The sequence below is a fragment of the Eublepharis macularius genome, chromosome 12 (genome assembly GCF_028583425.1).
Source record: "Eublepharis macularius isolate TG4126 chromosome 12, MPM_Emac_v1.0, whole genome shotgun sequence".
Lineage (NCBI taxonomy): Eukaryota > Metazoa > Chordata > Lepidosauria > Squamata > Eublepharidae > Eublepharis > Eublepharis macularius.
Genome location: NC_072801.1, coordinates 21,100,799 through 21,125,592, shown reverse-complemented (window position 1 = coordinate 21,125,592; position 24,794 = coordinate 21,100,799). Strand labels below are relative to the sequence as shown.

The 24,794-nt window shown below is 43.4% G+C and overlaps 2 protein-coding genes across 5 annotated transcripts in view; one reads left to right on the top strand and one right to left on the bottom strand.

Annotated features, from left to right (window-relative positions):
- Positions 1 to 12,363, bottom strand: part of EIF2AK1 (eukaryotic translation initiation factor 2 alpha kinase 1) — a 32,948-nt gene extending 20,585 nt beyond the window's left edge. The window contains exons 1-4 of one of the 4 annotated variants that reach the window (XM_054992836.1): positions 12,219 to 12,363; positions 9,467 to 9,625; positions 2,201 to 2,337; positions 225 to 256 (exon numbers count right to left, since the gene is read on the bottom strand). In XM_054992836.1, the coding sequence (XP_054848811.1) occupies positions 225 to 256; positions 2,201 to 2,337; positions 9,467 to 9,625; positions 12,219 to 12,306 (416 nt within the window). In that variant the 5' untranslated portion in view covers positions 12,307 to 12,363. Of the gene's footprint in view, positions 1 to 224; positions 257 to 2,200; positions 2,338 to 3,858; positions 3,935 to 9,466; positions 9,626 to 12,218 lie in introns of those variants that run through there. The other 3 variants (XM_054992838.1, XM_054992837.1, XM_054992839.1) reach the window with 3 other exon arrangements.
- A 4,254-nt stretch (positions 12,364 to 16,617) lies between these two features.
- Positions 16,618 to 24,794, top strand: part of USP42 (ubiquitin specific peptidase 42) — a 31,933-nt gene continuing 23,756 nt past the window's right edge. The window contains exon 1 of the mRNA XM_054993405.1: positions 16,618 to 16,706. The gene's annotated coding sequence lies outside the window, so the exon portion shown is untranslated. The remainder of the gene's footprint in view (positions 16,707 to 24,794) is intronic.

Below are 24,794 nucleotides of genomic sequence, written 5' to 3'. Positions count from 1 at the left end.
TTGCACACTCAAGTATTCTCCGTATCTTAATGTATCAAAATTTGCTTTCAAACAAAATGCTAGTGATTAAAGGGATTGTTTTTGGCTCTTTAAAAAATAAATAAGATGTTCCTTTCAATACATGTAAATGGATTTTGGCTTCAAGTTTGATACTGATCACTATTTTATATTTGTAAATACAGATTTATTTAAAAAACATTTATCACAATGCTCAAAACACATACCTGTTTGTTTGTGAATCACCAGCACCAAACTCCTACAAAACATAACATAAATACACCTTTTTAATGAAACAAATGACCACGCCTAATTTCTGACTAGTGCAAAATGTTCAAAAAGCAGTTACTATTTATTCCCTTATTTGATGAAATCAAGTATCTTGTCACCGCTCGAACTCGGCATTCCAAAACTAAAATGACACAGTGAAAAAAGCAGTCGTCGCCTGCGTTTACGTATTACGTTTTAACATTTACACAACATTTTTTTCTTATTGCCCAGATCGCTTTACATACATTATTTAGGCAACAGCAAACTGAAACCCACAAAGCAACTCAAGGAAACCGTTTTTTGGAAAAAGAAGCAGCCAGAAGCATCCATCAGCCAAAGCCCTGCAGAGCCTACTGGAATGGGAGGAATGGAGGGGGGGGGGGATTGGCAGCCAGTAGATGTTATGAAGGCCACGAGCATTAACAGCTTTAAAAAGTGATTGGAGAGATTCACGGAGGAAAGATCCTTTCAACAACTGCCACACATGATGGCTAAAGGGAACTTCCACATCTCGAGGCAGTCAACCTCTGAATACCTGTTCTAGGAGGCTGTCAGGGTCTTGGCATCCCCTGCCATACTACAGAGACTTGACAGCCCTGACTTGCTTGGGAAGAGCCTGGGGAGCCTAGGCTAAGGACTGGACTCCAATGGACATTGTGCTCACGTTGTGTTAGAACTCTGTTGGGAGCTGTGGCTGTCTCCTCTGCAGAGCTTATCTGTTTTCAGCCTGTGAAGAAGAACCGTTGTCATGGATACCTAACCATGGAACTTCCGAACTTTCTAAAACATCCTCTCCACCTCATTGCTAGCCGCTTTGCTGTGCTTTCTGCTTTACATATGCATTGTAGCTATTGGGGGATGGGGAGTGGGAACCTAGGCTAGGCTAGCAGCTAAAGGGGTGGGAGCTGGGCTGTACTCAGAACTCAGTATTAGCTTGGGGGCTTGGCGCAGAACTTTATTCCTGACAATGAACCTGTACTGGATTGCTGAACTCGTAGGTTATCAATAAAGCTTTAACTCAGGTAGTTCTGGACTCATGCAGTGTTGAGATCTACCTGGCAGAACTTTACAGAGGCAACCTTAGGGGAAGACCTTGGCTTCTATGTCCCATTTGTTGGCTTTCAAGGACAATGGGTTGACCCCTGCATGGAACAGGACGCTGGACTCGATGGACCACTCATCTGATCCAGCAAGGCTCTTCTCGTGTTCTTATTTTTTTACACAATGCTTCCCCCTCATATCTACAATGTTTCATTCAAACCTAAAACCAATGTATGTATTCCTGGTAAGTGCTTTAACACTACCACTGTACAAGACACGTCATGTTATGAAACGGAATATAGAAAGCATTGTTTTTGGTCCTCCATTATAAGAGGTAGGCTGACCCGGGGGGGGGGGGGATTAAAAATAGGTCAACAAACGGAAGAGAAAGGGTACCGCTGCATTAATACAAAAAAGCCAAAAAACTCAATCCACGTAACACCTTTTCTTACAACCAGCCGAATGACACATAATAGTGTACAAGCTTCAGAGTTCCTTAGAACTTTTTATCAGGCCAGATGTTACAAAATTAAAAAAGAGGGGGAAAGCAGGATTTAAGCATACTTTTGCTTTTTTCTTCTTTCGTATTTTGTAATCCCTGACCTGAGTAAGAGTTCTGGGGAACTCAAAAGTTCGCACATTGTTGCGTCACTGGATTGGTCCTAAGAAAAGGTATTACACATGTTTGGTTTTTTTAACCAATGCAGCTGTAAACAACCTTACTGCTACACTAAACCTACTAACTATACCACCACCCCAAGTGCTGACTCCTCCAGGATTCTTTGATCTGGGTAAGAATGTATTTGCAAACCCACCTAGACCTTATCTCCCATACCTTTTTTCATGCCAGCATTGAGTGGTACAGGAACAGAGCGAGGAGAAAGAACCTTACCCCATTGAGTATTTGCTGATTAGCCGCCTTCATTAACTGAGTAATGGCCCGGTTATGCTGCAGCCTCAAACTGCTGAATTCATCACAGGAGGCGAAAGAGGAAAGCAAGCCCATTTGAGTAAAGGTCTTGCACAGTACTGCAGGAAGCAGGAAGAAAAAATGTTTTTCAGAAAATCCAGTGTCTGAACTTCAGACACTGCTCCTTATTTTTCACAGGCCACTTGTGCATTAATTGAAATGACTGTTAATTTTAAGCAGTTTGGCAAACATACACAAAAACACTCACTTCATCCAAACGCTCACTTCATCCTACATACTTCACCTAATTGTAAAACACACTGGCTTGATTCAGACACAGCACGAAACCATGGTTTATTTTAATTATGGTTAGCTTGGACAGTAGAAGATTCATTCAAACCCTGGTTTGCTTTTACAAATGCAGCTTTCATTTCTGCTCCTCCTTAGAGGCCTGTCTTTATTTATTTTATTTATTAAATTTATAACCTGCCCTCCCTGGATGTGCCTTGACCTGGATAGCCCAGGTGAGCCTGATCTCATCAGATCTCAGAAGCTAAGCAGGGTCGGCCTTGGTTAGTAACTGGATAGAAGACCTCCAACAAAGACCAGGGTTGCAGAGGCAAGCAATGGCAAACCACCGCTGCTAGTCTCTTGCTCTGAAAACCCCACCAGGGATTGCCATAAGTCAACTATGACTTGAGGGCACTCTCCACCACCACTCTGGAAGCAGGCTCAGGGTGGGTTACAACATCACAGACAACAGCAAATACATAAATTCCTAAAACTGCAATAAAATACTAAAATACAGCATAAAACAGTAACACACAGTCCACAAAGGACATCCAAGATGCAGCTTCCAAAAAACAGACCTAAAACAGAGATCTCTCTTTTGGAGAGCTTGTTAATTAGTGCAAATAATTTATAGGGGTTCTCCTTGTAATAACTCTTTCCATCAAGGCACACAGAGATTTCTTTTTAGCATTTAATGTTTATTCTCTATTGAAATAATATTTTTAAATAAAGCAAGGTATCAAAATATAAAGGATTATTAAAATAAAACCTATTAGAACCAATAAATGCAACAAGTATTAACTCTCCCCTCTCTCAATTAAATCTAAGATTGATTTAGAATCAGATTTACTATGAAATGCATTGAGTTTTCAATAAGCAGTACGCACACATACAAACATATTTTTCTCGCCTAGATCTTCATGAGATTTCTTTCAGCAAAACCCCAGCTCCTTATCTGGATGACATCTTTTATACTAACTGACATATGCTATCTACTGAGAAGTCTAAGATCTTTCAAGCATGACATCAATATAAAAATATGATTGGTTTTAGATTTAGCTGATTACTCAGATTTTCGATCATGTGACATTCTACCGAGCCAAAAATGATACTATGTCCAAATGCAAGATAAGCTAGAAGGTGACAGGAAAAGTTAAGTGAACAGACTGGTTGATTCTAATAAGTAAAGAACCATTTTTCTACTTCTGTTTACTGCTTGTCAAAGATTAAAGGAACACCTGTGTGGTTATGCAACCTGTTGAAGAAACTACATTAACAGTGAAATTTTAAGCAGAGTTAATACTGTGCTCTAGCCCATATTCCCATTACAATCTGGGTTAGTGTCCTACCCTGCACAGCAGTGAAGGCAGTACCAGGAAACAAGCCAGGATGTCCACATTCAAACGTCATGCCAAATCAGGATTAAGACTGTACAGTGGTTAAGAAAACAACTTCAAATCATGGTTTCAGGCACATTCTAACCAATCACAGTTAGTGGAGTGGCCTAAATTTGGACAAATGGGCTAACCACACAGTTTGAACCATGGTATTTCATGAGATCTGAACTGAGTGTTAAAATTACGGAACAAGAATGTAACAGGCTATTCAGCACTAAAACACACTGCAAACTTAATAACAGGTTTTTCTTTTGGAAAATGCTGTGCATTTGGTGAAACTTTTTTCTGCCATCAAGCCTCAGCCAACTTACGGCAACCTCATAGGGTATTCAGGGCAAAAGGGTTTCAGAGGTGGTTTGACAGCACCTGCTCCTGCATAGCAACCCCAGACTCCTCTGGGGGTCTCCCATCCAAATACTAACCAGGGTGGACTCTGCTTAGCTTCAGAGATCTAACTATTTCATGGGAAGCCCAGGGCATCCAGGTCAGGGCTTGGTGAAACTTCCTCTATGTAAAATGTTGTTGCAGTAAAATCTACCATGCACCCTTTACCTTTCCCCCCCCAAATGCTAGGATAAAATATTATAATAGTCATAGCTGCACTCAACAGAATCACAAAACATCTGAAAAATAATTAACCAGACCAGTAGGACTATATAGGGGGGGACTTATATTCTCTCATTTTTATGCTCCTGGGGAGGTAAAACATGAAAACATGTAATGTGTGCATTTTTATATATCTCACTTATATGGCTGTGTTGTTTTTGGGTGGAGATTTTAGCGGCCTTTTAGGTGTGCTTCAACAGTTTTACTGCTGTTCATATACTGATACGGGGACAAATTTAGGTAGAGAGATTACAAAGGTGTAAACAAAAATAGGCCTCCTAGGAAATGGGTTATGATTCCTGCACTGAGCCCCCAAGGCTATCTTTTTCAAACGAAATTAAATACAGTTCAGCCTTCTGGTTGGTCTTTTTTTTAAAAAAAAAATGCATATACTAGAACTCTGAGAATGATGCTAGAAGACTTCAAACAGATTAAGAGTTCCAAAGCCGTTGAAATCTCTTCATTAGCCCATTTCTTGCCAATAACTGCTTCCGCCCCAACACACTTTCCACATAATTTAACTCCCTTGAAAATGAGTATATAGGACATGTGTAAAGATGTAATTAAAATGATGCCATTAAATGTTAAGGCTATTAACTGCAGCTCCAGTGCAGGTTCAAATGGCAGCACCAAGCCATTGTGATGCAGGGATCCAGAACCAGATCTGCTGAAGTCTATCATAGAGTTCCAAGAAATGCAGAGGACCCAACAGTCGCTACTGGTCAGATGATTTGCATAGTACACAAACCAAACTAGATTGGGTCAGAATATCTCATATACTGATTGGGCAGCCAAGACAACAACACGTGGTGGCTAAGACGTGGTTGTTGCTGTGTCTTTCTGTTTGCTCAGGCACAGAAATCAGCTGCACTGTTGGACATTTAAGTTTAGAAATAATATAACTAATGGCTATTTATTTCTTAGTAGTGTAGATTTAGACACAGGAAGAGCAGAGTGCCTTGGTTTTGTCTTGCCTTAGCTAGGATCATTTAAGGCAAAAAATAAGTCACAGAACTGAAGACAAGTCAACTAGAGTGTTATTTGTGCGAATAATCTCACGTAAGTACAATTAAATATTTTTTCTTGTGGGGGGAGTACTTCTGGATCCTGTATGTATAGAACTGGAAGTGTGGTATGGTACAGTTGTGTAGGTTGCAGAGACAGCAAAACCTAAAGAAATCTAAACTCACATAGTGCACATTTAGTCATCACAAAGAAACCTCGTTTCATCACAGAAAACAGGCAGAAAGGTTCTGAGTTTGCACAGCATCTTTCCCCTTGCAAGAGGCTGAGAAACTGAAGGCTTCATGGTTTGGAATGGCCCACAGCAGGTTTGTTTTAAAGTCTTCAATGTCACAACCACTTGGAAGGGAAAAGGGGAGGGAGCACACACAGGTAAGGACTTCCCAGCTGGTTCTTGCGACATTTGATTCCAGGTTGCTTTGTGAACTCTGAACGGGACATGTATTGCTTAACTGCATTAACCAGGTGGCTGTGATCAAAATGCCTGAAGCAGGGCTACAAAGTATTTTTGCTCTGCGAGAGCCAGCATCACCCACCTCCCTGGGAACCAGTCCTATGTATGAAAGAAGCCAAAATTCCTACATTCCAGCATCCATTTTTAAATATACAGGCTACCGGTCCCCTGAATTTTCTTAAGCTCCCATTTCTACAAAAACCTAACATGGACTCAAGTATTTAAGAATATGATTGTTTTGGGATGGTGAATGTTTACAGTTTGGAGCATTTTCCCCTGAAAGTCCCAGCTTCTATAACAGTATATAACCTTTCCTTTTTTAAAGGTTTGTTCTGCCCTTTATATACCTTTATATACCTTTCCTTTTTTACACAAAGGGTGATAAACACATGGAATTCGTTGCCACAGGAGGTGGTGGCAGCTACAAGCATTGCCAGCTTCAAGAGGGGACTGGACAAATATATGGAGCAGAGGTCCATCAGTGGCTATTAGCCACAGGAGATAGATGGTATTCTCTTTGTGGGGAGGTGGTGCTCTGTTGTCTTGGTGCTGGAAGGAAGGCAGTGGGAGGGCTTCTGGTGTCCTGGCCTCACTGACAGTCCTTTAGATGGCACTGGATTTCTAGCCACTGTGTGTGACAGAATGTTGGACTGGATGGGCCACTGGCCTGATCCAACATGGCTTTGCTTATGTTCTTATGTTCTTATGTAAAGGCTCTATTGATTGGCAAGAAACTGAACTTATGCAGATGGCATCCGTTAATTTCTATTAAACAAAACATAATATATATATATATATATAGCTAAAGAATATTTATATAGCTAAAGAATATGATAAAACTCAAACAAGTTGAAACCCATAGCTAAGTGGAGCAGGGCTTAATTTATTTCTATTAGTTGTGTTGTGATCTTTAAATATTGTGGGAAAATCCAGCCCAGGGATGTTTCTGCTCAGCTCATGTGCCCCAAATTTGAAGCTGCTGGAAATTATTTTTTTCTCCTGCACAGCATCAGGGTACATTCATGCACCTCTCCAGATTTTGTCTGATCTTTCTGTAACCTGTTTGTCTACAAACTTTTGGGAAAGATTGCAGAGAAGCCTAGGTGACTGCCTTGTAGGTGGAAGAGTTCCAATTTTCCTAATCATGCCCACACAACAGCCATTTCCTTCTCAGGAGCCATTTTCTCTCCCTACTGTAGAGGGGGTTTTTTAAATCAGCAATTTACTAGTCTTACATGGATATACTATTAATATAAAAATATGCCTTTGTTATACACACGTGAAGGAGTCTCTCAACCATTAAGCACAGTTTTAGCTTGAATTTTCTTAGCTGCCAGGTGAACTGTGCTACTCTATAAGAGACATACAGATCCAAATTGGAAAGTTAGTTTTTCAGCCACAGGAGAAAAATAAATGTCTTTCAAGATTTCTCTAAGAAATCTATTTCTGGGCTCTGTATATAAAGGGCAGAACAAAACATAGTGTGGAAGATCTTTGGGGGACAAAAACCCCAAATACAAAAATGGTGGTTTGTGTATAACAACCATCTGAGAGCATAGTTTGAAACCTCAGAGAAATTAAATCCATTCTAAGACTAGGAAAAGTGATTTTGGTAAAATAATGTCATGGTTCCTATTGAACAACTTGAACCAGGGAGAAAATCTAGAACACAGTTGTACTTCTGTCCAATGCAGCATCCATCTTAAATATTTGGTCTCATATATTGAAACCAAACAAGAGAACACCCCAGAAGTCATTCCACAAGAGAATAACAATGGAGGATACTGTTAAAGCTAGCTGCGCAAACAGAATCTGAATGGAGCAGTGCGTAAACAAGTAAAGAGATTCCTTTGCTTTCTCTAGAATCTAAGTAAGGCCAAGTGCAAACCGACTCTGAGAGAGGGTAAACCAAGTTCAGCTCGTGGTAAAGCCACTGGAGTGCCACAAGGCAAAGCTGGAATTCTCTTTAAAAAGAGATTCTGGATATGTTCCAGGGTCAAGATCAGATGTTCATTCTAACCCTAGATCTCTGCACCGTATAAAAACTGCAGAATGGCCTTATACTGGAACAGCTCAAGGCCAGCTCAACTAAAAATCAAAATGTAAAATTTAAAGATGGCCCTGGTAGTTCTCAAAACTATGACTTTTGTTATGGCCTAGTGGGCCTTCCATGAGAGGGTGTCACTCAATGTCACTCCAAGATACTTAAAGGTTCTATATTGTTCAATAAGGTTGCCATCTATTGACCATTTAAATCTTCCCAAAGCCCATTAATTTGGTCATGGCAAAGTTGATGCTTAAGACCTTGTTCTTACAGATATTGCCAGTTCTTACGACATCCTTCTTAGAACGATACAAGTTAAGGACACAACATCATGTCATCTGTGTATAGCAGAATCAATAACTTTCCAATCTCCTGCCCCCTAAGGATGGTGTAAAGAACTTAGGGCCTCCCAGACTTGGAACTATGTTGTTTAGAAACAAGACTGAAGAGCAAAGGGACCAAAACACACCCATCTGACACACACACACACACCTGAGTAATTGGAATCTCCTCTGTTACAGAGCCTGTGGTGCCTATATTGGAATGAAATTTCTGAATCAGGAACAACAGGCATTTACCCATATTAGTACTTGCTAGTTTTGCTCACAGTTAGTTCCAACCTAAGGTAGCAGTTAGATCCACAAATGCTGCAAACATGGCCTTGGTGGGGCCCTTAATACTCTGCAGAATGAGCAGGTAAAGAATCAGGCAGTAACCAATAGCGCCTACCCCTTTCCTGAACACTGCTTGCTCCCAGTCCTCCAGTTTGCTATACAAAAATTTGCTATACAACTTGGAAGCTTACTTAGTTTCCACTCTGAGGGGAAAGCACCATTTTGATTGATCTAAGTAAACAACTTGGCTAAGATGGACACCCGCCAGTCAGGAAAGGATTCCAGCAACTCATGAGGGATCAGGTCCTCACCAGGGAACTTGGCAGAGGAGAGAGAAGAAATGAGACCTCTTATTTCAGACACTGCGACGGGAGACCATTGTGGTGAGGCAGTCAAATCTAAAAGTGGTGTCTGTCCCATTGCCTCGTTCTCCCGAATGGAAGGGGCTCTGAATACCTGTCTATTTGTTTATTTAGTTATTTCTTTAACTTCTATACCACCTCTCCAACATTTCTAGTGCTCAAGGCAGTTTGCAACAGCTGAGATCTGAGCCTCCAATAAAGGGGGGGATCGGCCTAAACCGAAGGAAACAACTTCCCAGACCAGAACTTCCTCTTTTCTGGGGCTGCCAGACCTAGTTCTTGCCATTGCAATTTAGCAAACTCAAATTTCTTCTACCTTCTCTGAATTCTGTATTCTCAGCTTTCATTTTTTAAAAAAAGCTCACCATCACTCTTCAATTATCACATTTTTGGAACAAGTAACCACCCATACTCCCGCACCCATGTCACATCAAAATCAAGTTGCACGCTTACTGACATTGAAACAAACGCCTTGAACGTGTAGGGTCTTGTGCGTATACATGGCAAAGATGTTCTAGCACAGAAACAAGCAGGAGCTGGTTGGCGACAGAAGATGTGAAGTTCAGGAACTTTTTAGAACCGCTTACCATCCGGAACTCTGTTGGCAAATCAGATTCTGAAATGGAAAGGCAAACATTAAAACTTGTGAAGTTCATACAACAACCAACACCTTTTCTTGTGGCAGAAAGCTACTCATTTTAGACTGACATCTGACTTGGCTTGCTGCTACAATGTTGTATAGGTCTACTGGAGTTACCTGACCGGTTTTTAAATACCGTGTGTGGTTGTGTTTTGCTTTCAATGACAAAGTTTTGCCTTTGATATTTTAATATTTAAGTCTCCTGTTGTTGCAGGTTGCACTGGAGGCTCTAGTGATTCTGATTTTTAATTTGGTTAATATTAATTGCCCTGACAGATTTATTCTGAAAGGCAGGATATTAACTAAAATAACCCTACGTCATTGGGATGCCCACGTGGGTGAAGAGAAGCATGTGAGAGAATCTGCAAGGCATGCAAACCGCTCTTGCTCTCTCTCTCTCCTTTTGTGTGCATGTGTTGACACAAGTGCCCAAAATGCATTATCTATGTGTGAAGAAGTCAGGGTTGCCTTCTCCCATGCCACTGTCCCCTGCAGGGCTGCCCGTGCCTGGTTGCTTGAGCAAAAATCTGGCCGTGGGCACAAAGCAAACTGTTCCTAGTGTGCTACTGTTGACACATGTCCAACCCCGATCTGTAGATATTCCCCCTTTCCCAGCTTTGCATCAGTGCAACAAAACTGTTTTTAAATCAGCATGACATTGGAATGATAAAGAATGTATCTGGACAGGTGCAGTTAAAAAGGCAGCTGATGAAATTATTTAGTATAGAAAGAAAAAGTCACAAGGCAAGCTACGGAGAATGATGAAACTGCCCTCTAACGGTCTCAAGGTGAAGAACTAACTGCATACACGGATCAGTCAAGCAACTTCTTCTGTACTGAACGCCGGGATCATAAGCAGTCTAATTTTGTAAATTCTTGCATGGTTTTTAAGAGCAACATTATGAAGATAGGAAAGCTGGAAACAAAAAAGGCACACAACAGCACAAGAACTTCAGCAGCCATCTGCTGTTTAACCGGAACAAATAGCAACGAATGCTGGACAAAAAGGACTCAAATTCAACTTGATCTTGCTACCACTTGAGTGTACCATGCACCCTGTCAGATTGCTTTGTGTGCCTAGCCCTTGGCAATTCTTTGCATACCCTAGTAGGCCAATAAAAACAGTCTCTACTAGGAAACAAAAGACAAAGAAGAGTGGATCCTCCTTGCCCATTTTTAAACTGGAGGTCATTTTTTCAAATATAAAACACCAGGCACATCTCAGATTATATTTAAAACCTCAGCATGTGGAAATTCGCATATTTGAATGATCCTTTGCAAAAGTTTCCTTGCCTTCAGAATATCTAGAAGTAAGGTTTCTAGCCCTAGCTTTCTCCACAGCATCCAGGACAAATAATACTGCCATACGATTCCGTACATAAACTGTGGCCCTAAGGTGGTAAAATGTTTAGTGCTCATTCAGACTAGAGGTGGAGAATCACGTTTGGGATTAACTGAAAACTCTCTGCAAGCAGAAAAGCCAGCACTAAAGACCAGAGGCAGAACCTCTTTCCTTTCTTTGCTAGATTTCCATGTGCAGCGAATGTTCCGGCAACAACTGGAATCCTCCACTGACAGTCTGAATTTCTCCATTCTAGCACCTCATTTCTTTAACATCTCAGTGCCTCACGTGTGTCCGCAGGGAGCTGAGTTCATTCGGGAAATCAACAAGATCCAAACAACATCTAAATCAAAACGATCTAAATCCAAATCCTAATCCCCCCCTTGAAATTAACTTGAATTACTCCTGAGTGTACAAAATCTTACCACCCTTTTTGAAATCAGCAAGAGTTATTCCTGTATCAGTCCAAATCTTGACTCATTCACATTTATCCCCTACTTTTCTCCCCAATGGAAACCCAAAACAGCTTGCATCCTTCTCCTCTCCATTTTATCCTCACAACAACCCAGTGAGGGAAGTTAGGCTGAAAAGCTGTGACTGGCCCAAGGTCACCCCAGTGAGCTTCCATAGCAGAGGGGGATTTGAACCCCGGTCTCCCAGATCCTAGTCTGCCACACTAACCGTTACAACCCTCCACCCCACACACACACTGCACAGGCGTTACTCCTGATCAGACCAAAGCCTAATCCCTCCCGCCGTGAAAGCAATAGGAATTACTTCCGAGTAGACAAAATCCTTTTAAAAACACATTTGGAATCAATAGGATTTGCTAAGCAAGACCACTATAGGATCGGGCTCTGCGTGCATTCCTCCCTGCCTCCTTGAAGTAGGAGTTTCCTTCATTTCCCCCTCCCGAATAATTTACCTCATGCACAAAGGTAACCTTTTCCCACGCTTTCTTCCCCCTCTAAAAATACCCCCAGCAATAAAACCCCCTACGGTTGCCAGCCTCCAGGTGGTGGCTGGGGATCAACTGATCTCCAGGCCACACAGATTAGTTCCCCTGGAGAAAATGGCTGCTTTGGAGGTGAATTCTTTATTATATCATGAGGTCCCTTCCCTCTCCAAACCCTGCGGTCTCCAGGTTTCACCCCCCAAATCTCCAGGAGTTTCCCAACCTGGAGCTGGCAACTCTACCTCCAACCAACCCCCCGGCAGGCAACCCACCATCGTATTGCGGCTCTGTCTCCTCGTCCTCGGCAAACTCGATGGCTGGGCTTGGGGGAGGCGGCCTGCCAGGCTGCTCCGGCTCCATTATGGCCGAACCGTCTTCTCGGCACCCCAGCTTCGGGCCGCCCGAGGTGCGACTAGGCCCGAGCGTGCCTCAGTTAGGAAAACGGCGACCCAGCGGCGCCCCCTCGGCTCAGTGAGGGGAAGCGACTCGGCCTCTCACGCCATAAACAAAACAGTCAAGCTAGGGATAGCGACACCTCCTTTCTTTGAGAGGCCCAATGAAGTTGGAAGAGTATACAAGCTTTGAGGGTTTCCCCCCGTCCTTGCAGAATGCCTCCCTCCATTGTGTTAAAAAAAACAGACCAAGAAGGGGGAAGAAAATCTCATTTTCTCATCCTTTTTTCCCCACTGCAATCCTATGCAGAGTCACTTCACTGGGCTGGCATAGGACTGCATTGCTAAGTCGTAGTCCTTGTATTACAAATGTATTGTCCCTTGGTTATTTATCAAGTTTAGGGTTGTGTTGTCAACCTCCTGGTAGAGCCTGGAGTTCTTCCAGAATTACATCTGGTCTCCATATGACAGAGATCTGTTCTCCAGGAGGAAAAGGCAACTTCAGAGGGCAGACTTTATGGTATACCATAGATTCTAGGTGAAATACCTCCCCAAATTCTCCCCTCCACAGACCCTGCTTCCTAGGAATTTCCCAGACCGGAGTTGACAAGTCTAGTTCATATCCTGCCTCATTTTCTATCCAGTACTGCTTTCTTGTAAAAAATATTCCCTCGCTGAAAATTACCTGCACGTATCCTCTGCGGAGTCTACAGTCACCAGTCTTAACACCATGCATAGCACAGGCAACAAACCCACGTACAAGCATTTCAGAACTTGGGGGGCAATTTTATCTGTAGGAATGTGTGCTCGAGTGTTTAAAGAAGTGGATACATGGCCCATCACATATGCCTTTCTTACAGGAAGTACCAGCGTGTGGGCAGGTTTTGTGCAGACCACACAAAATATGGGACCTCTGCAATCCTTACTAATGAGAGTACAGAATAACTGACGAAGGGAGCTTTGACTCTCGAAAGCTCATGCCTTAGAAATGTAGTTGGTCTTTAAGGTGCTATTGGACCTGGATCTTGCTGTTAGAATGAGTTTCCCTTGGATGTGGCATTGTAACTTCATCCATTCATTCATTCTTGTCATATACTGCCTTTCTATCAATATGTCCTTTCTTGTATAAGAGCACATTACTATTACATTGCTCACCAACTGTAAGCATTCACTGAAAGCAGGAAAACAGTCTCTTCAAAGGTTGCAAGAACATTACCCACCCAGTGATACCCCCCCAAACACTTTACATCCCTAGCTTAATAGAAAATGTGGGCGCTCCCATCCACCCCACACTTTTAATTTGTAGCCTCTTCTTTGCCACTGCACAGCTCCCCAGAATCCTAAAAAGCAAACATGCACATTTGCCTGCACAGACATAAAGGTTATGAAAATGAGTGACAAGTCACAACCACCTCTCCTCTAATAGAGATGGGAACACGCATGCAAAAAATTGCAAGTAAGAAATGCTAGCCCATGGCACCATATAACTAAAATAATTGCTGCATTAGAATGATTCAATATAGTACTTATCTTTTTATAACTCTTTCACTAAACATACATACACACACAATCCCTGTTAATGGGGTGCTTACCCCCCCCACCATGTTGCTATCATGTCTGAATCAATCAATCAATCAATCAATCAATCAATCAATCAATCAATCAATCAATCAATCAATCAATCAATCAATCAATCAATCAATCAATGGGTTTATTACGGTCACAAGACCGTATTCGCTGCTTTTCTGCTAGTTTGGATCAAATCTGTTGCTTTTAACTGTGGTTGTAGCTGGTATTATATTCTACTGCTTTTTTAGTGTTTATTGTATAATTTGTTTAACTTTTTGAGATTTAAAAAAAATCAATTTTAAGGTTATTGGGATTTTTATTCTAGATGATAAATTTGGGTAGGTGCTATCTATTTTAAACAAATAATAGTGCAGAGCTGAGTAGAGTGACACCCTTCTGAGGATGTTGACTACGAGCTTAGAATGGCATAACTGCTAATAAATGAATGCCTTGACCATGAAGTGTGTAATTTGGGATCTGGGAGCTGCATTCTTGTAACCAACAAAGAAAAGATGGCCACTGATTTGTGTGTGTTTTCTTAGAAAATTTAAGACAAGCAGTAGAGCCCAGTAGCTGACAACCATGTATGCCAGGCTGATGGGGCCGTGGATTTCTCTGGGGAGCGTTCAGTTTAAAAAATCAGCTGATAGCAAACAGAGAAGTGGCTAATTAGAACATATCTTTTGCAGGTCCTGGTAACTGAATGTTACAGCTCATGGCTTGTGTCTTTTCATGATTCATTATAGAGATTCAACCTAGGTATAACCATTCACCTTGATCTCATTCAACACCTTTTTAAAAAAGAAACGTGATTTTTAAAGGAAGGTTTATGTCCTGTCAAAACCCTTCAGCTTTCAAACAGTATGCCTGCCAGCTGCTATTTTTAGCCACTTGGAAGTGTTATGATTTGAAAGGTCTGAATTTTTCTGTATCTGAAAAGGACCATTCCACAGATCAAAATTGTTAAGGTTCTAACCGCCCCCCTCCCCCCCAGCGAGGCACTCATGTGGTGGTAGAATAATTTTGGGCAATCCGTTGAGATGGTTCCTTTATCTGTTCTAGTTGTCAGACATGGTACATTTCCACGTTCTCTGTGGCCTCACAGTATGGCAATGGCCTTTAGGATAATGGTCGAGATTTCACTTTTTAAACTATTTGCACCTCAAAAGGAAAATGAGTACCATCCCTTCATTCACTTTGCTGAATTCTGTAAGAGAACAAGCTGGTTTTATTTCAAACGTAAAAAATCCTGAGCACTCTGCTCCATGTTGTCAGCAATGGAAATGCTCAAAGGTGAAAATCAAGATATGTAGGCAATGACAGACAAATCTATTAAACAGATACACAGCACTGGGGAAAAAATTAAATATTGTGTACAACTAAAATCGGAAAAGAAAAAGTGACTCAAATTCAATATGAGCAAACCTCCAATAATCCCATTTAAGATATGAAATGAGACTTATTCCACTCTTGGGGAAATAATTTATTTTGAAATCAGTTGGATTTATTGCCAAGACAAGCAGAACCTAACCTAGATTTTCCATAGCAATTCTAAACTCACAGATATAAATACAATCACTAATCTTGTGTGTGTGGGGGCCCCAGTTTGGACCAGGATCATGGCACAAGCGAAGAAGAAGCTTTAATCTTCCTCCCCACCCCATACCATGTTCCCCACCTGAAATTATACTGGGACAAACTGCCCTATTAGGGAAACATATAGGTACTTCTGGGCTACGTGTAAGTTTTCCCAAGGAGGTGAATTGCCAAGCCTTTCATTTCAGGGCGTTTTTATCTCATAGGGATGCGACCACTACATGCATCTGATGAAGTGAGCGCTAGTCCACAAAAGCTTAGGCTAGAATTAGTCTTGAAGGGGTCACAAGCAGGGTTGCCAGCCTCCAGGTGGTGGCTGAAGATCTCCCGGAATTACAACTGATCTCCAGGTGACAAAGATCAGTTCCCCTGGAGAAAATGACTGCTTTGGTGGGTGGACTCTCTGGTATTATACCATTCTGAGGCCCCTCCCCTTGCCAAACCCCACCCTCTCCAGGCTCCACCCCCAAAATCTCCAGGAATTTCCCAGCCTGGACCTGGCAACCCTTGTCACAAGGCTCCTCTGTAATTGTTCGCATAGATAAGGGAGATGGTATTCCCCCCCAAGAGCTTTCCATTCGGCTGCTGAAACACCAAGGCAGCTTGTGCAATGGCTCCATAGTTTCCTGAACCACGGCCTCGTTTCCGCTGCATGAATGGACACCTCACACGCTGGAAATCACGTTGGCCTTTAAGGTGCCGCTTTCCCTCGCAGGCTTGCTGTGAGGAGAAAACGGACGAAGGGAGGCGCCACACGCCTTGGGAAGAGACAGACGTCATATTCAGAGACAAAGCTCTGCCAGAGTCGCCCGTCACGAATTTATCCCCGATTTTTTTTTTGTTGCAAATTTATCGACGGCCCCTTAAGGCAACGCCGCTTGCGCCTCCCCGCTCCCCTCGCCCTTTGGCGACGACCCCTGGCGCCGCCCGCAGTTCCGCCGGGCGCCGCCACGCCCCCTTCCCCGCCCTCTTTTTTCAAAACTCCTCCGCAGCGGTTGCAGCGTTCGCGGCGCCCCCTGGCGGCGATCGCCGGCGCGTCAGGGGCGGTGCTGGTCCCTGTGTGACCCGGAGCCGCGCCGGCCGCGGGGCCCCGGATGCAGGAGGCCGGGCGGAGCGGGGACGTCATTGTTCCCCGACACGGACAAGCCGGAGCTGCAGGAGAGGCCGGGCTGAGGCGAGCGGGACCCGGCGGCGCCCAGCCAGGTAGGCGAAGCGGGAGAAAGAGAGAGGGAGGCCGCGAGGGGGGGGACAGGCCCAAGCTCCCGCCCCCCGCCGAGATGCAGCGCCCCCTCCCCGCCTTCCCGCCTCCTCCCGCTAGGCCCATGCCTCGCCCCGCCCCCTCGGCGCCCTTCTTCCAGGCTCTCACCCGGAGTGAACCCCGCGGGCCTTCACCCCTCGCCCCCCAAAAGGCCGTTCCCGCTCCCCGTCCCCAAGACTGGAGGGTTGTTCGTTCAAAGCTCGGGTAGAATCAGGGGAGGAAGGGCTGGCTTTTCTTCCCCCTCCCCTAGCAGGAGGTCTTGTTTTGTTGAGGGGGGGGGGTCCTCTATTCCTCTCAAGGGAAAAGGGAGGGGGAAGAAGACCTCCCTCGGAGGAAGGGTCTCCCCCCTCCAAAAAAAAGGAAAGGAAGAGTAGTTGGAGGCCTTGTTTCAATTGGGGGGAGGAGTTCTGCTCCCCCCCCACGTTAAAGAGAAGGTTGGAGGTTTTGTATGAAAGAGGGGGTCTGCTTCCCTCCTAAAGAAAAAAGGGGAAAGGAGACCCCCCCCCCCGGGGGAAGGGGACATTTCTCTACCCCCTCCCCCCCAAGAAAGGAAAAAGGAAGAGTAGTTGAAGGGCTGCTTTCATTGCCGCACATACACACGTAGGCACTCTTCCTTCAGTTACTTGCCTGGCCTCCTTGCTTCTAGAGCAAGCTGATGCTGGAATGAACTGTGGGTAGTCTCTGGGGTGCCACGGAGTTCCACTTGCCTGTGAAAGAGCAGGCACATGCCTGCAAAGAAATTTAAAAGGTGATGCTGCAGTTCAATCTGGTCCTGAGACAGGCTCTGCTGCTAGAATTTATACTGGGATAAAGTCTTGTTATTCTTTAAGGTGCCTTTAAATTCCCTTGCTTCTGAAGAAGTGGGATCTAGGCCATGGTACTTCATACAGAAACAAACTGGTTAAGTGTTTAAGGCGCAGCAAGATTTTCCATTGCAGTATATGTAAACACACACATAGGTATGTTTATAAATAGTGGCATGCATATAGTAACAAGTTTACATTACATTATTTATTTAGAAAATTGTAAAGGGCTGCCTCTCCTGACACCTGCTGTGGGTCACCAGGCAAACACTACAATAAAATATCTACCCACCCACCTACCCGGCTCTATTTTTTTACCCAGCATGACCTTCCTGGCCATAACTTCCTCAAACCTCCATCCTCAATATTCCCTTGTATATGAATGTTTATAATGCAGGTATCGTGGCTCAAGGAGGCAATGGGGGGTGTCCTTTTTGCCCTGTTGGTAAGCCCCCTGGGGTAGCTTGTTGACCTTTATGTGACACTCACTGCTGGACTTGCTAGACCACTTGTCTGGTCCAGCAGGGCATCTCTTAAGATGACTCTAAGGTGTACACAAAAATACAGAAGTGTGACCATATGGATGTTTGTAACACATTAGTTGGTGTATATCTGATGCATCCACACACAAATACAGATAGATGTGTATAGACAGTTTCTGTGCACTCATAAATACATCCACTTGTCTGATGTGTGTTTGTGTATACGTTGTATAGGGATATATGTGAAATCTACTTTTGTTGTTGTATTACACAAAAATATTTTTGTATTCATCTCCCACCGCATACTGTTTGAAAACTTCTGAACTGTTTCCCCCATTCTCAAGTTTTAGTTTTGGAAGAAAATAATCCCAGAGAGCCCGCTGTGCTAGTTTGTTGCTATAAAAATAGGCAGGAGTTTGGTGGCACCTTAAAGACTTAACAATATTTCATTCCACTTCTTTAGATGCTATAGGTAACCTCTAGTGTCTAGTCCACCAAAGCTCATGCTGGGGGTGGGTGGGTGGAATGTCAGTTCTGAAGGCTACCACAAGACCTCTGTTAAGTTTGGGATAGTGCATTTAATTTACTTCCTACTGTCCCACAAGACAAATATCTAGGGAATGCATGAGGAGTTTGTGGGTTGTATGTGTGTGGGGAGGAAAGATGCATCTCCCTCCTATTTGTCATACTGGTAAAGATTACCCTAGCCCTTGTTCTTTGTTTGATTCCCACACGTTATGCATACATATACTTGCCTCCTCCTGTCCTACTCCCCCCTAGTTGTGAGCAACCACTTCTATTATCTCTCCTTGCTTTTGATCTCCATCTATTTTAAGGCTCTTTTTAAACTTTTGCTCTTCCGTCTGTTCCCGTTGCCCCCTTTCCCTTCTCCTTCCCTTGTGTGTTTTTTTTTTGTATTTTTTTTTCTGGAAGTCTCATGCAATTCTCTTATAGTGTTACTTCCCTTGCTTCGTTGCTATGGATACTGCCTCTCAAATGAGCGATTCCTTTACAGTCTCTCTTCCTACCCCCCCCCCCCACCAGTGTCTGGGAATCAAGCCTTGATGTGACGGGGATGGGAGTTGAGCTGGTGCTCTTGTAGTTTCTCTGGCATTTCTAGGTCTAGAGCTCGTGTATGTGTGTAAACCTTTTCTCCTTTCCAATCTCCCTTTTCTCATCAAAACAGAGGTTTTTGCAGAACCTATTGTTAGCTTTTATGATAAATCTTGTCTCCTGCCTTAATGTTTTGTGGGCACGCACTGACTCTGAAATGTTGAAATCAGGGACAGGGTTGCTCTGAATGACAACAAGAGCACCGACACAAAAGATTCCTAGGTAGGAGAGTTAGAGAGAGGCTGTCAAAATGCATCTTCTGTCCCATTTAGGATCCGCCCTCCCTAGGGAAAGATGTATCAAACAATCCTATCTCAGTAATACCACTTTCCAGAGGGAAGGCAGACCTCTCACAGATACTGCATGTTCTGTACGCGCTGACTGGCTATTACTCCCCCCCCACACACACACACCCAAAGGCCTTTTTGGAGGTTGTAGGAAGCAAGAAACATACTTTTGGCTTTCTTGGCATAAACGTTGCTTTGAAAATGCAAAATGACAAACAGCAGTGTATTTTGTAAGATACTGTTAAAAACTTGCCATGATCTCTTTGCAGTTGAATTCTTCGTTTTGTAAGAGGGTGGATTGAAACATGATTAATAGAACCAGTTTAACTTTGTTGGAATAGATCACAGTGAAGCTAAATAAAAGGCTTAAGGCCAGTTACTTGTGGGAGTGGGGAGACAGGACCAGAAGCAGAATAAATCAGTCAAGGATGGGATTCTATACAGTAAGGCGGAATTAATGTAGGTTAGAAATCTGGGGGAGGTAGGACATTCCCATTATTAAATATTTCCAGTCCCTAAAAGAATTCTAGATACTGAATGATAGAGAACTGATGTTTGCTTTTATCGGGAGGAACATCTTGTTAGTTCAGGGCTTAGAATTTCTTCAAAGAGACTACAAATTGGACAGTTACTCGTTAAATGGGAGTAAAGCTTCAGGATGAACTGTGGCCATTTATCCTCCCTGTCTACAAGGTGATTCATAAAGGATTGTGTTCTCTTCTGAGGCTCTACAGCCTGTACCTGTGTTAACAGGAAATAATTTTTTTAAAGTGCAGTGCATTTGGTTGGAATGACATTTCCTTGAAGGTGTTAAAATACACACTTACATTTTCTGCAATTGGTTACCTTTGTTTCTGTGTTCAGATATTGGTCAGTTCTTCTGTATTGCTTGGCTTGTATGACAACTATAAGGCCAGAACAAATTTTTATGCATAGCTATGTTGCTGTTACTCCATGGGATTCCAAAGGGCCAGCTAGCTTGTAACATCAGTGATGTAAAAAATTGCAGGCTGACTATACAGTGGCTCAGTTTGGGAGCATCTGCTTGTCCTGTTAAAAAAGAATCAGGTAGCAGGTGGTATGAAAGATCCCTACCTGAGACATGGGAAAGTCATTGCCAGTCACAGCACACAATATTGACCTTGAAAGATCAAGGCTCTGACTCAGTAGAAGGCAGCTTCATGTGATTTTTGAATCAGATCCTTGTCAACCAAATCAAATTGATTGAGTGATTGGGACAAATCGTTTATCTAAGGAAATCAATGAGTACAGTGACTAGAACATATCTACTGAGTGGATTTAAGGATGAAAGAGCTTATACCTTTATCTCTCATTGATAGTTCTTATTTATAATCCATAAAGTCCTGTGGACTTGGGAGGGCAGCAGCAATTCCTTTAAGGAACAACCCCTTTGTCACAGTCTCCAATTTACAAGGCATTGACAGTTTTCCCACAAAGATATAGCTTCCACAAAGTTACACTTCTTTTGAGATTTGTATGCACCAGAGTAACATGACAATGGCTGTTCTGCTGCATGTGCGCTTTCTAGGAAGCTGCAGTCAGACACAGTCCACATCGCTCATAAAGATGCACATTGAACATGTGATGGATATCAACAAAATAAAAGTGACTAGAAAGTCACCTTTTCCTTTGCTCCTTCTAGTTTCTTCCTCCTTATTATCTGCATCAGTCTCTGTTCTTGTACTTTCTCTCAGATTATCTTGCTGGGGGTACAAAAATAATTCACTCACCATTGCGCAGTCTCAGAAGGTCCAAGGCAAAATTAGGTATAAAAATAATGTTTACCTTGGATTCTTCGGTTGAATCAAAACTGGCTTGCGCATGGACCCAGCATCTAGGTGTCCGGCCTCACTCACGTCACTACAGGGATATCCCATGTTCAGTCACCATTGCCCAGGACAAACTGACACCCAAGAAATGCAGAGGTTTTCACTTCAGTTGCTCGAATCATTTGCAACAGCCAGTTCCAGAGGTTAACAGTCATCCTTCAGCCAGGCCAGTTCCCCAATTACCAAGTCCATTTGCTTCAACTCAGGCCCCTGGTCTGCTTTCTCCTTCATCAGGTCCTCTTAGCCCTCCCGGTTCTGCACCTTCTCTGCAGCATTGAGCCAGGAAGTAGCTACGCTGCCAATATCTGTGGGCGATACAACTGGCTGCAGCCTTGGCCAGGAACATCACCTTCCTTCCTAGTCCCCTAGGAACTTGGGTCTTTTTTGGAGACCTCATGCCTGGGGTTGAACCCAGCATGCACTCCTTTGCCTGGTCCCAGGGTTTGGCTCTCCTCCTCCTTTGTTTGGGGGTAAGGTGGGCCCTCTCCGGGGAGTTGATTTAATTAGAATATTTTTATGCTGCCTTTCCAGGAAATATGTCTTATGGTTCATGGTCTACTTGTTCCTCTGGATCTTGAACCAGGAGCATGCTGTGGTAGAGAAAGCACTAGGGAGCAAGGAGCCTTGGGTGTAGTGGGCTCCCTTGTGTGTGGGGATCTCCTCCACCCTTGAGGAGTCTTCTTCCTAAGGGGAAACTGGGCTGAGGCAGCTCGTGACAGTGATGCCCCCCCACAAAAGTGAAGAAGAGGGTTTCATTGACTGCATCGATGATCCACCCTCCCACTTCTTCTCCTGGGGCATTGTGGACTGGAGACAGGATGGGAAGAATAAGACGCTCACACTTGGAGGTCCAATTGTTTGGGATCAGTGTAGGTCAGCCTAGCTAGTATTCTTGACTTTTAAACCCTAACTCTGCCACGCCACATAACAGTGAGGATTCTTTACACGAAGCATAATTCATTTACACCATTTACGTTCCATGGGATCTGGTGGTTGCCATTAACTGAGATGGCTTTCCAAGGACATAAGGCAAATGATGGAGGCTGGGCCTATGACAGCTTCTAGCTATGATAGTTCACAGGAACCCCCACATTCTATGGGACCGTCTCTCCCCATATATTCCCCAGAGGACACTCCGATCAGGGGACAAACAGCTGTTGGTGGTCCCTGGCCCCAAGGAGGCCCGCCTAGCCTCGACTAGAGCCAGGGCCTTTTCTGTTCTGGCTCCCACCTGGTGGAACGCTCTGTCTGCTGAAATCAGGGCCCGGCAGGACCTATTATCTTTTCGCCGGGCCTGCAAGACAGAGTTGTTCCTCCAGGCATATGGCTGAGGCTGGGCCTCTGCCTGCCTGGAAAAAAGGGGTGTATGTGAAGGCTGTCCACCATCCTGTTTTAAATGTGTTGTTTTTAATGAACATGAATTTTTAATTGTTTTTTTAATATGTTATCCGCCCTGAGCCCGCTCGCAGGGAGGGTGGAATACAAAATTGAAATAAATAAATAAATTCAGAGGCAGTATACCTCTGGATACTGGTTGCTGAGTGGGAGCAGCTACTGGAGGGCTTGTACTTCCATGCTCCGCTGGTGGGCTTCCCATCTTGCTAGAAAGGATGCTGGACTATATAAATCTCTGGCCTGATCAAGCAAGGCTGCCCTCAGATGCCTTTTGGCTCACTTGCTTGAGTCACCTAAAGTTAATTGCTATGTGAGTACTTTAGCGCCTGCCCATGCGCTCTTTTGATTGCAGCTTACTGTCTTCTAGCTCGGATAGATTGACTCACATGGAGCTGATATAATATTTGGCAGCAAGTCACTGGACTAGATGGCTTCTAGTTCCTTCCCAATTATCAGCAAGTAGTGCCATGCCGGGGGCTTGGTAGTTCAGCCTCCTTCAAGTTTTTATGGAGGTCGATTTCCATTTACTAGAAGATAGACAAAAGCAGCAACCTGCCACCTACTGCTTCAGGGTGGCGTTCATTCATGCGTGCGTGCGTGCATGCGTTCCTTCCTGCAAGCCTCATACAAGTCCTTTTTGAATGAGATGATCACCCAGTTTTGCCAAAGCAACAAGATAAAGCCTTAAATGCTGTATCACTTCTGTAGCTCTTAAGGTGCAATTCATTAAGCAAAAAATTATGTTTAGGGTATATTGGACACCACAGCATCTTTATAGTAATGGACCCAGTACAGTGTTTAATTGCTGGTGCTGTAGTTTACAGGACACATCTCTTAAGCATTTGCTCTATGTCCAGTTATTTTGGTGAGGAAGTTATTATTTTTATTTTGTATTAAAATACCTATTGATCCTTGAGGATGTTTTCATACTTTTAAATTACTTGCCTATATCCAGGAATCTAACTGATGGTCAACAGGAATGAACCCTCCATGGCCTTACTGTAGATAAAAGACTTCCTCTGCAGTCAGTGGGCTTAGGCTGGAATAATTCTTCTTAGGCTCGCACTGTTATATTACAGCTTTGGAGAGGCAAATGCCCACCTCCCACAATACGATGGATGGAAGACCTTACAACTTTATTTATATTTGAACACATCACATATAGACAACAATTGTAGATATATTTATTTTTCAGTATTTGTAAATCTTTTCTGGATATTTATCTGTAGATTTCTCATTATTGTTGTCTGTTACGTATGAAGCTTATTTTTTCATTTTTTTTCTTTTCAAATAAAAATTGGGAAAAAAATTAAGTCCCATTTGAATGATTGGAGGTTTTGCCACAGTGACACTTGGTGGGCAGCACCCAGGTGCACACAGCTTATTGTGGCTTTTTACAAGACAGTGCAATCTGAAGCAGAGAGTCCCTCCGTGGGCTTAGAAGAGTGTAACTCTGCTTTGGATTGCACTGATGAATATTTACACTTCTTGTGTTGTTGGCAACATGATCAGCAGTCATTCCTTTTCTAGAAAACGACATGCACACCCTATGAAAAGACTACACCTAAAGCGTTTAGGCATTTCTTTGCTTTGGCTCTTAAATTTAAATTTAATTTTACTTCATTTATACCCCATCTTTCTCCCTAATAGGGACCTAGAGCACCGTATGTCATTGCCCCCTCCATTTTTCTTTATTATTTTTCTTTTACTTCATTTATGGACCATCTTTCTCCTAGTTTGGACCCAAAGCAGCTCACATTGTTCTCCTCTTCTCTATTTTATGCTCACAACAACCCTGTGAGGTAGGTTAGGTTGAGAGTGTGTGACTGGCCCAAGGTCATCCAACAAGCTTCCAAGGCAGGGTGGAGGATTGAGCCTGGGAGCCAACCTGCAAGAGACGAATTACACGAGTGGGAGCACATGAAGGGAGTTGCAATGTTAGCCAAGAAGATGAGTTTTAAAAGAGATCCGAAGGCTTTGCTAATTTCCCCTCTTTACAGAGCCAGGGAGATCACTGCCTAGAGCAGGGGTCCCCAACCTTTTGGCACACGGGGGCCGCATTAGAGTGCCCAATGCCTAAACTTGGAATAGCCTTGATGGGTG